General features: G+C 49.7%; 1 protein-coding gene across 1 annotated transcript in view; it reads right to left on the reverse strand.

Moving 5' to 3' along the window:
• The window catches only part of FNDC1 (fibronectin type III domain containing 1), a 97398-nt gene extending 86003 nt beyond the window's left edge, over positions 1-11395 (reverse strand). Inside the window, exon 1 of the mRNA XM_060168139.1 lies at positions 11287-11395. Within this exon, the coding sequence (XP_060024122.1) occupies positions 11287-11395 (109 nt within the window). The remainder of the gene's footprint in view (positions 1-11286) is intronic.
• Positions 11396-12461: the final 1066 nt, after the last annotated feature.

Below are 12461 nucleotides of genomic sequence, written 5' to 3' on the forward strand. Positions count from 1 at the left end.
TCAACATAAGAAGATGCTTCAATCCTCCCAGTCTATCAGAAAATAATAGAAAGAAATCGTTGGGTAGGGTAGAAAATAGTATTATAAACAGCAGGGCCAGGGAGGCATTACAGCAGAAAGAGAACATGGTGGCTTTCCGTCACACAAAGAATGTCAGGGAGTCAGACACTCTGGGAGAGCAAGGCTGCCACATCACACCACCTAGAAGACTCCACTAGACAATACAACCTCGATAAAAGAAAGACAGCAACACATCCCAACTTTTACTAAATAGGAAAAAAACGTAGATTGTGTCAACTTCAAAGTGCACCTGCCAGGCCAAGTCCTCGGACAGATCTGGTGATTTCTCCTGCTGACCTTACGATTCTACGTGTTATCAGTGTAAAAACATTCAGAACTTAACACTCTATCTGGCAGGCGGAAGTTGATTAGAAAGTGCTAGATGATCCTGTATTGCTACACTGATCACATTTGATGCCATTATTTATTGTTGCGTCAATCCCAATTTCTTTATGAAGTCTTTGTAGCCTGTGCCTTAGAGCCTAACAGAGTAACTTGCCCATAGCAGACCTGATTTAACTATTTAATTACTTACTTTATGAACGAAGGCTCTAGCCAGGCTGGATCTATGAACTAGGCTCACTGAATGTGCGTAGGTGTTTGGAGCTCTGGGTCGACAGTTCAGCACACAATGCAACACAGCGACTCACATCTGCCCACTTCCCAGCTACGGCCCAGGGCTGGAAGTTGTGTGAATTCTTTCACCTACTGAAAAGGAACTGTGTTGGTATGAAGGCATACCGTATGTTGTGGGTTGAATTGTGTCCTCCAGAAAGATATGTTGAGCCCTCATGCCCAGTACCTGTGAACGGGATTTAGAAACGGGGTTTCTGCAGATGTAATCAAATTAGGATGAGATCATGCTTGACCAGGGTTGGCCTTAATCCAGTATGACCAATATCCTTGTAAGATGACACACGGGGAGAATGTCACGTGACAACGGAGACAGAGATTGGAGTGACATATCTACAAACCAAGAAGCACCAATGATTCTGGAAACCACCAGAAGCTAAGTAAGGAAGGATTCTTCCCTAGAGCCTTCAGAAAGAGTATGACCTTGCCCTGCAGATTTCGGATTTCTAGCCTCCAGAGCTACGAGAGAATAAATTTCTGTTGTTTAAAGGGCCACCCAGTTTGTGGCCCTTTGTTAGGGCAGCCCTAGGAAACAAGAATACCATGTAAGTAAAATTCTTCACTCCCGCTGCAGATGGGACTTCCAACACAAGCCAACACTCCTCAGAATTCGTGTGCTGACTCCACAGGTTAGAGTGAGAGGCATGCAGGGGCCTGCCCCACACCCACAAACCACACATATCCTGCTGGCCTCAGGTCAACATACATAAAGAGATTGAATGTATATCATATGTAATTAATACCAAAGAAAGCATATCTGATCATTCAGTGAATATTTACTAAGTACCCACTATTTTCAGGCAGGGTTCCAGGCAATGGGGAGAATTCAGTGAACAAAACTGACAAAATGGAGCTTCTGTTCCAGAGGAGAAAGACAGGCGATTACCACCACACAAGTGAAATACGCACACTCTCAGGTAGTGATAGAGGTTGAGGAGAAAAATAAAACTGGGATAAGAAGTGCTGTGGGGTGTGGGTAAGATTATACTGTTAAATGGTGGGGAGTGGTCAGGTGAGGCCTCACAGGAAGATGATACGGCATAAAGAACCTGAAAACGGTGAGGGATATCCCATACATGTTTATGGAGAGTTGTTCAGGCCAAGGGAACAGCAAGTGCAAAGGCACTGGGGCTGGAAGGTGCCTAGCACATTAGGGAAGCAGCAAGGAGGTCCAGGGGCTGAAGCTGATAGTGAGGGAAGGCCTGGCGAGGAAGATGATCATGTGTAGCCTTGAAACTTGCTAGGACTTCGGTTTCTATCTGAGAGAGGTAGACGGCTCTGTGACGTCATGCATCCTGAGAATCACTGTGATGCTGTTTTTCGGTTTTCTGTTTGTTTGTTTTTTGCTGTACGCGGGCCTCTCACTGTTGTGGCCTCTCCCGTTGCGGAGCACAGGCTCCAGATGCGCAGGCTCAGAGGCCATGGCTCACGGGCCCAGCCGCTCCACGGCATGTGGGATCTTCCCAGACCGGGGCACGAACCCGTGTCCCCTGCATCGGCAGACGGACTCTCAACCACTGCGCCACCAGGGAAGCCCCTGTGATGCTGTTTTAAAAACAGAGTGTAGGGGAAGAGGGCAGGAGCAGGGGGACCAGTGAGAAGGTTATCGCAGTAATCCAGGTAAGGTGGCTTGGACCAGGGTGGGCGTAGTACTTCCCTGCCATGCCAAATTACTCACCATAATATCTCAGTACACACAAAATACTTGCAAACTAACTGTAGTGATCTCAAGCAGAATGGGCAAAAATATATACTTTTTAAAAATAGGCTTTTACCTATCTCAAAAGGTTATATATACAATTCCACTGATATGACATGACATTTTCTTTTTTTGGCCCTAGTTCCCTGACCAGGGATTGGAGCCCCCTCGCCCCCTGCAGTGGAAGCTCAGAGTCTTAACCACTGGACCACCAGGGAAGTCCCTGATATGACATTCTTGAAATGACAGAATTACAAAGATGGAGCACAGATTAGTGGTTGCCAAGGAGGAGGGGAAGAAGGGAGGTGGGCGTGGCTATAAAAGAAAAGCAGGAGGGGTCCTTCCGATGGAATGTTCTGTATCTTGACTGTGGTGCTTGCACAATCTACACGTGTGTTGAAATTACACAGAAACACACACACAAAAGCATGTGAAACTGGTGAGCTCTGAATAAAGTTGATGACTTGCACCAGTGTCAGCTCCCCAACCAGGGCAGTGCACTGCGGTCACACAAGATGTGACCTTCGGGAGAAACTGGGTGACGCAAGGGAATCTACAGCTCTCTGAAAATAAAAACTTTTAAAAACCATTAAAAAAAATGACCTTTTACACACATAATGTTGTCCGAAGTCCTGACCCTTCTGCCTGGGGAAATGCTCCCGTAAAGCTGTCTTTACACTGACCTACAATAAGTACAGCAAGCCCCCCTGGCCTCCATGTGACAGGTTCACCCACGCTCTCCACTTTCTAGGTGGAAGCATCAGTGTGACGACCACACAGCTGGGCCATTGCTAGTCCGGAGAGCCTGAGCCTTCACTGTAGAGGATTTTGTTTTATAAAACACTATGAGGGGGCTTCCCTGGTAGCGCAGTGGTTGAGAGTCCACCTGCCGATGCAGGGGACACGGGTTCGTGCCCCGGTCTGGGAAGATCCTACATGCCGCAGAGAGGCTGGGCCCGTGGGCCATGGCTGCTGAGCCTGCACGTCTGGAGCCTGTGCTCCACACGGGAGAGGCCACAACAGTGAGAGGCCCGCATACCGAACAACAAAACAAACAAACAAAAAACACTATGAGGATGAGGTGGTGCTGCCCTCGTGAGATTGTGCCGGCAGCTTTCCCCTCTGTCGACCCAAAGTACCCATCGGTGTCAACAGGTCTGGTTCTTCAGATCCCAGCCGGCAGGGCCCGCCTGGCCGGGGCCGCCCTCACCTGGCCTGGCCTGGCTTGGGTTGTTCCTCTGAGCTCCCAGGAGGCCACACGTGACCCAGCAGGTCTCCCGCCTCTTTGGCCCTGCCCCGCGCTGGGTGGTCCAGCTGCGGGTGACTGTCAGTGGGACTGCACCTGCAGACAAATGCGGTGTCGTCTCAAATTAGGAGCCGTGGCTGCATACCTGCTCGGATTGTTTACTACGATGCTAAGTGGTTCCAGCCACAGCACTAGGGTACAGGGACCCACCATCCACCCTTCTCACAACAGCAACACAGGTGCATCCCCGATCCGTGTCTGCTGGCTTTGGCCAACCATCTGCCTGCGACGAAACAACACAGCTGCCCTGGACCTTCCAGTCCTAACACGCATCCCACTGCCGGTACCCTCCCTGCCCTCCCCATGCCTGTGCCCTCACGAACGGACTGTGTGTACTGGACTTGGCATTCCTGTGCTTGCTGAATAAATGAATGGACACCTTCCAATGGAAACTCCCACAAAGTGAGAGCTGGAAGGGGCCCTTCTCCACATCTCTAGTCCAATCCCCTAATTTCGCAGATGAGAAAACTGAGGCCTGAAGAGTCATGACCTGCCTAAGGTCACAGTGCAAATGAGCGGCTGGGTCAGGGCTACTGGAGTGAATGAAGAGCTGTGACACCAGAGAATAATTCCTAAAAGACAAATCCCAGCATTTCAATGATGCATCTCTTCTGAGAAGTCTGAAACCCTTCACGCTCGCAGTACTACAGTCTCACCAGGTGCAGGTCTGTCAACCCCACAGATGAGCTGCTCCTGCTTCTCAGTGCTGGTCCTTGATTTAACCCTCCGCTGTAATCAAACTTGAATTCTGGGAGCCTTCTGGTGAAAATCCAAGGCCAGCGGCTCAGGGTTATGAATTCCATCACACGGGTCAAACATTCCCAGAGAAGCCCTGTGTTAAAGGTTGAAGGGTTCATGTAACAAACTAGACACAGAGCACTGGCCTCCAGGGCCCACTAAGTAAAGGGCACTCCCCACAATAAGGATCTTGCTTATATCCAAATGCCAAATCGATTTTGTAACAGGGAATAGGGTTCACTAAAACCCCATCTGAAGTTAAGTCCTACCAGAGTTTAACATGCTTCCGTGTACGACAGAATCATTTCTCAACAGCAATGTGACCAAAGCACAGATTTGGAAAGGCATCCTGAGCAAATCAGAAACGGTTGTACCGGCCTAACGAAGAGACCGACATAGGAAACGTCCAAGCCAGCAGGAGCCGGGGAGTCTGCAGGAAGAACGTGGGGTCTCAATCCAGGAGACTGGAGTCCAAATCCCAGGACCCCCACTCAACTAGATGTCCGACTCTGGGACAGTCCCCTCGGGGTAAGATGAGGATGTTACCAACTTCACAAGGCTGCAGTGAAAATGAAATGAAATGACATACAGGGAAATGGTAAACTGCGGCACTTTTAACGGCCAGTTCATATTAAAAAGAAAGTCGAGACACAACCTAAGAACTCCTCATAAAGGTGAACACAGGATTAACTAGACTGTACTTTAAGGATTATGATGATGTTATCATTTTATCATGGCCTCCACATATAGGAGGCCACAGGAGAAGAATTAGCAGCTCTCCAGTTATTTCGGTGCACTTCCAAACCTGTCTTAGGATTTGCATTACTCTCTCTGGTTACAAAGAGAATCCAGTGAGCATGGAGGGGAGATACTGAGAGAGACGGTTTCACCCAAACTCACTCAAAACTGATTTCCAGTGCCCAGGAGGCAGGTACCTCCCCTCAGGGTCCCTTGTGCTCACCCATCCTGCAGCTGCTGCAGCTTTGACCAGAACCTGCAGATATAACAGGGGTACCCCAGCAGCTGACCCCAGCTTTAGGTTTAGGCTTCAAATTCTTTCTCACCAACGGGCAACTGAAAATTGCTAACTTGCAGGCAGGTCCACTCTCAGTGAGTGAGTTGTCCTTCCCAGCTTAATATCTGAAGGAAACTCCAATGAGTAGCAAAATTGAAAAAAAAAAAAGGGCAAACACTAAGGGAAAACCAAAGCAGGTAACTGAACGTATGTCCTAAGTTTCTTGTCTCTGTAAAGCCCCGGCGACGGGGGCTGGAACGCGAGGAGCCAGCGGGCGGCGGCAACGGGGCAACGCGGCGGGAAGGCCCCGAGCGCCCTCTAAGGGCTGTGGACCGCAAGTGCTGCCGCCTGCCGGGCCAGGAGCCGAAAAAGGAAGGAACTGGGAGAAAATTGTGTCTTCCGCATCTTCCACGTGGCATCACCTACTACTCAGGGGCACAAAAATTCCTTATTCACAATTTCTAAATTTTCATCACCTGATCCATACTGCAGAATTTTCCTTGATAAGATGATACTAATAACACAATTCCCCCAAATTAAATTAAATTCATCTTCTTTGTAACTAAGACAAGGATAATGTCTTAGGCAAAAACGATGTTCGCCATGTGTTTAACCAATATCTCCCTGAATCCAAATGCTCTAAAATATGTCTACTAAAATAATGCAACAGGGACTACCCTGTTGGCACAGTGGTTAAGACTCTGCGCTCCCAATGCAGGGGGCCCAGTTTCCATCCCTGGTCAGGGAACTAGATCCCAAATGCATGCCGCAACTAAGAGTTCGCATGCTGCAACTGAGGAGCCCGCCTGACGCATCTAAGACCCAGTGCAACCAAATAAATAAATAAATATTTTTAAAAATTATTTAAAATAATGAAATAATATCCATTCTCTGCCCTCAGCTACCCAGTTCTCCCCAAAGGCAGCCAAGGTCTCAATGTCAGATGTATCCTAACATAAATATTCTATGGTTAAACACGTGAATACACATACATATATATTCTTTTCTCTCCTTTATACATTTAAATACTCACGTCCATATTTTCTAACTGAAATAAAAGCTTCTGAATAGAAGTTTTATTAGAATTCAAGAAATTCCTAAATTCCATAGGGACCAATGAAAAGAGCTCTGCTCCTTAATCAGCAAATCATGATGGGGCCTTTCCTGAAATGCTTACATCTAGGCTCCCTTTACCCACACCCTCACCCCTTGCAGTAGCAAAATAATGGTCCCCAAAGATGTGCATGTCGTAACCCCAGAACCTGTGAATGTGTGATCTCACACAGCAAAATAGACTTTGCACATGTGATTAAGTTAACAGTCTGGAGATGGGAGGTTGTCCGATGTAATCACAAGGGTCCTTCTAAGTGAAAGAGGGAGAAGGAAGGTCAGAGTCAGAGAAGCTGATGCATGGATGGAAGTGCAGTGACGCCATTGCTGGAGAGGTCACCAGCTGAGGGTCGCGGGCACCTCTGGAAGCTGAAAAAGTCGAGAACCGGATTCTCCCTAGAGCCCCAGGAGGAACAAAACCTTTGATGTTAGGCCAATGAGACCCATTGCAGACTTCTAACCTCCAGAACTGTAAGATAATAAATTTGTGTTATTTTAAGCCACTAAGTTTGTGGTAATTTGTTATAACAGCAACAGGAAACGAATACATCCCTCCAGCCCTCACCCCCAACAGGGCCGGTTTTCAGGCCTTTGTGTCTTAAATAGAGCTATGAATGGTCTTGGTAAGATGATGATCTGGAACTGACCAGTGATAACTTTCCAAGGACATAAATTATCACTCTGCAATTCTATTACAACCTCTAATTCCTACTAATGAATTGTGTGCTCAGTTGACAAATAAAACAGTTCTTTCATCTGGGGGAGGAGGGGCTCCAATGTACAAGATAAAAGGAAAGGGTGTATTCACCCACTCCTCTCAGAGGACAGAAGTAGGAGGGGAACCCTACAGAGCTGCATGTAGGTTGGGCCACAGGAGAATCTGTGAGGGCTTCTAGAGGTGGAAGGAATCTTTCCATTTGCTTGGTCCAGTGGGGACTGACCAACTGGCCCGAAGCCACACAGCAGGTGAATGGCAGTGCTGAGACTCAAACCCAGGCGCCTTGATGTTGAACCTACATCCTTTCTATACGGCAGTGGTTATCAAACCTCCTTTTCTCAGATTCCTATCTACTCTTAAATTAATGAGGATCTCACAGAGTTTGTGTTTTTGTGGATTTTATCTATCCGTATCTACTGACCAGAAATTAAATCTAGGAAGAGGTTAAACTACGTACTTATTAATTAATGTTAAAATAGCAATAGTAAACCATTACAAGCTGACATAACAAACTGTATTTTATGAAAAATAACTGTTTTCCAAAACACAAAGAAAATGAGAAGAATGGCATTTTTTGGCATTTTGGCAAATCTCTTTCATAGAAGACAGCGGGATCTCCTATCCGATTATGCCTTCAACCTACTGCAGTATGTTGTTTTGGCTGAAGTATCTGAAGACAATCTGACCTCATACAGATATGGGAAAGGTATTTTAATAGCCTTACAGATAATTTTGGAAAATCTTTGATACTACACCAAAACTCATCAAGTAGCAGTTTCTTAAAGGTTAGTTGCAATGTACAATCTGAAACCATAAAAAGAATTTTTCACATTTTGTTCCATTAAAAATCCACTGGGCTATTTTGCACTTTGGTGGACCTTTTAGCCAGGCAAGATATTGTAACACTGTGCATGGGTCACTTGGATTTACCAGTTCACTTGCTTATGCAGAGCATCTAAATGTTGACACATTTTATAACAGTATTTCAAAATCGCGTTCTTTTATATCACCACCTAACTTATTAGGAAAGTTTCTAAGTATTGGGAAGCTTTCAAGTTTAGGACATTGGAGGTGACATGGCAAAATTCTGATTTTCACCTGACAGCTCAATTTTCTCACTGGCAAGACATACTAGCAGTTATTTTACCAGAAGTGGCAGACCGCCTTTGGTCATGTTTTTGAGATGTCTGCCAAATACTCAAGTCAAAATAACTGGTCTGTCTGCAGCCATTCTTTCCAGTAAAGGTGGCATTCCATGAAAAAAAGCGGCTAGTTCAGCTCACAAGTCAAACTATCACACAACTGCTTCTCTGCGGGATTGCTGATGAACTTGGGCAGTCAGCAGAATTGCTTTCTGTGCCTTTCCCATTTCCTCACACGGAATATTCAAAAGACATGCAGACAAGGGTAGAGATTTGGTAAATTAATCATTTTTACTGTTGCACGAAGGACATTCTTCATGGAAACTGGCATATCCTTTCTCAACTTCAAAAGCCTGAAAAATGCAGTGACTACCAGCTCACGGTGGCACCAACGCTAAGATTCACACTACAGCACCCGCAGTTGAAGTTTTCTCACTTCACAAGCTTTTGTACTCTCCCTACAGACGTCACCACTGTGAAAACGGCAAATAGTCTTAGTATTACTTTGAAAATCGCTTTGATCTTGCGGATTCCCTGAAAGGGTCCTCAAGCTTTAAAGAAAAAAGCTTTTAAATCACCCAAAACCATCCTAAGATAACCACTATAAATGTATGAGAGTATGTGTGTCCTCACGTGTTTTTAGAAAAACGTATCGTATCAGACTGGCAAGTGCAATCACAGTTTTAACTGTTGCGTAGTATTTTATTGTAGGGATGAGGGGGGAGCATGCATCACTTGCTGATTTTGTTTTACATTTTAATTGACCACCAAGTTGAAGGGTTTATTTAGATCTTCAGCATGCCCTGCAAATCCCCTCTGTTTTAAGGAAAGCTCCTCTGAGCTGTGATGGGTCAGCCACTAGGAAGGTGGCTCTGGGTGATTTCATGGCAGGGATTCTGATCCCGAAGGTCTGGGGGATGGGGGAGGGCCTGACTCGAGCAGCTCGCTAAGCCCATGCATTCGTTCAGTGAGAGAGGAAGCAGTGTGTCCACAGCCCTGCTGCAAGTACCAGAGTACAAGTCTGGAGCAGTGACTGCAGCTATTACAGCAAGACAGGCAGGAAGCCTTCCAGAGAAGCCGGTGAATAAATTACGTGCCCCCCGATTTCTTCCCCAGCACGTGGAGCTCTCTGCAGGCGATGTCGCTTCCTTCTATCATTTAAATGCAGTAGATATGCATTTCAAAATGTGTTTGTCCTCCTTTGTCTGCTTCTAGTCTGGTCATCGTTTTCTTGCAAATCCCACGTCAACACAGTAGAGAGGAGTGCCAGTAAGCGTTCCAGCTCCCACATTCCACAGCTCAGTGATTTACAGAGCGGAAGGCGAGCCAAGGAGCAGCACGCGGAAGGCAGCAGGATTCCGGGAGCGATCGCAAGACGCCCAGACTTCGGACCCACGCAAATGTAAACCCGTCGGGCAGGTGGCAGTGGAACCTAACAGGTACAAGGCTGCAAAATGCCAGGGTGGCACTGGCTCCACTTTCAGTCTGTTTTCTGATACAAAAACTCTTTCCAATTCAGAGAATTTTAATTTAGAAAAAAAAAAAGCCCCGGGTTGTAGGGGGGGAAGTTGAAAGGCTTTAAAATAGTTTTATTCTTGATAAGTACTATACAAATGTTCAGTGAATGCTTTCCTAGAAATAGCTAACAGAGACGAAAACAACCTACAACTGGACCCTCGTTTTATGAAAAAGTGGCATCCCAGCGCTTGGCATAATCCTGAGACAAGCGTTATGCACGATGCACCCACCAAAAAGACTCAGAAGGCAATGGGACCCCCAACTTTTCCCTTTTCCCTTGTAGTAGGAGGGCAGTCGACACACTAAATAGCGTCATAAAGCAAGCAGCCCTCCTTAGAATCGCATCTGAATTTTTATAACCCAGCTGGGAGTGAGCAGTGTCAACAAAAATGTCGACTTCAAACCGATGACATAAATAAAAGCCACACAGTGTCAAGTGTGAAAATGCCTGCACAGGAGGTGGAAACAAGGGCCACCAACGGCTTAGGGATGAAAAATTTGTCTCGCTCTGCGGGAAACGTACAAGAAATCTGAAAACAGCGCGCTTGCATTTTCTGAAAAGCGTTTCTCACATTTCGGCCCCCAAAGCAATCATCCACCCCGTCTCCAGCCTCAGCCTTCGGGGAATGGTGAGCTTCTCCCGAAATGACCCTCCCTCTCCCCTCTCCCTCCTCTCAAGACAGATGCCCTCTTCCCAGCTCCAAACTTCCCACCGAGATGCAACGTAAGAGCGCGGCTTCTCCCTGGGCACCGAGGTACCCGATTGCCCCGCGGCGGCCCACAGCTTTCCCCGTGCCCTTAGAGAACAGTCCTGCCTCTCTGCCTCCCTCTGGTCTCCCGAGTGCCGTCCTTCACCAGGCATCCGTGCCTCGGGGCAGGTGAACTGGAGGAAAGAAGGATGCCCACGGGGAAATTCTGGGCAAAGGAAAGCGTCACCCCTCCCCCCACCGCAGAGCCGAGAGGTCGCCTTTCTTTCATTTTTTACCCCCCTTCTTTTCTTTGCCGGAATGTTCCCGGAATGTTAGACTGCTGTGTCTCCCGACTCCGGGCGTTCGACGGCAAAGTTGAAACCGCTTTGCGCTGAGGTCCCCATGCCGCCAACCGTGTCCCCGGGCCCGCCTCCAGCGCGCAAGGCTCCGAACGCCCGGACCCGCGTCCCCAGCCGCCCCTCCGCGCCCCGACTCGCGAGCGATGAGGACGCACAAGTTAGTGACAGGACATGCAGCCAGTACAGAGCAGGCCGGCGGTCCCCCGAGCGACAGGCGGGTGAGCGGCGCACGGAAGGCGGACAGGGAAGCGGTGAGGAGGCGCGGAGAGCCGGGCGGCCGAGGCCGGGACTGCGCATACCTGGAGCCCCCGCCGAGGAGACGACTGGCAGCAGCGCGGCCAGGAACAGCAGCGCCGCCCAGGGCAGAGGGAGCCGAGCCCGCGGGGACGCCCCGACCTCGGGCGCCATCGGGAGCCCGGGGTGCGCGGCGGGCTGGGCCGGGCGGCTGCCGGGTGGGCGCTGGGCTGGAGCCTGGGAGCGCAGAGGGGCCGCCGTCGGGTCCCCGCCGTCGGTGTGCGTCGGAGCGCTCTGCGCCGCACCCGTGCGCCCAGGCCCCGCGCCGCTCGCTCCCTGTCCGCGCCGCGGCCGCCGCGCTCCGCACTGAGGCCGCCGGCCGCCGGCCGCGCCTTTTAGCCGCGCGCGGGCGCCCCCTGCCGGCATGCGGGCTGAGGGGGTGGCGAGGGTGGCGGGGTGATGGCCCGAGGCGGGCGGGGCGCAGGGCCGCGGCTCAGGGTGCCCAAGCGCCCGGGAAAACCGCTGGGCGGGTCTAGAAACGCAGTGATTGCTGTGCGGGCGTGCGCTCCCGCTGTCTAACCTCTCCGGCTTTCCGGCTGCGGGAATGGCCCATCACGCCCAATCTCCTTGCCAAGCCCAGGCATGCCTCTGTCACCTTAAATAAATACCTCTGGCTTCAACGTTGGGGACCCGAGCCAGGCCCCTTCACCTCTATCAGCCTGTTGTGGTCGTTCCTGCAGCCCTCCCTGGTCTTCCCCACACCCCGCGCCCGGGAAAGGAGGATTTAAGGTCCTTAGATACTGCTGCTCCCAGCTGTGGTTTCTGCGGAGCGCCTGAACTGGGTTCAAAGGCAGCGTTCTGTAAGCGCGGAGCTCTCAAGGCCCAGCACTCGCCTGGCCTCGCTTCCTCCGGTCTCTATGATGCTAACACGGCCTAGGGCTCCCTCTCCCGATTCCCACCTATCTGTGGTAGGCTCCCCGCCTTGGAAGCCTCGCCGCCCGCCCGATCGGACTGGGAGAGCCCCTGGAGGCGACCAGGACGCCTGCGCCCGGGCAGGTCCGCGCTCTGGGCGCAGATGCCTACGTCGCCCAGCAGCGTCCTCGCAGACCTCATCTGACTGCAGCTCACAGCCTAAGGTCGAGTCAGCCCTCCGTCGTGACAGGCCCCAACTTGACCAGACTTGTGTCCTTCTGCAAAGAGGAAAAGATTGCAAGACGAATTCTCGACTGACGAAAAAGAA

Source organism: Lagenorhynchus albirostris, chromosome 12 (genome assembly GCF_949774975.1).
Source record: "Lagenorhynchus albirostris chromosome 12, mLagAlb1.1, whole genome shotgun sequence".
Classification (NCBI taxonomy): domain Eukaryota; kingdom Metazoa; phylum Chordata; class Mammalia; order Artiodactyla; family Delphinidae; genus Lagenorhynchus; species Lagenorhynchus albirostris.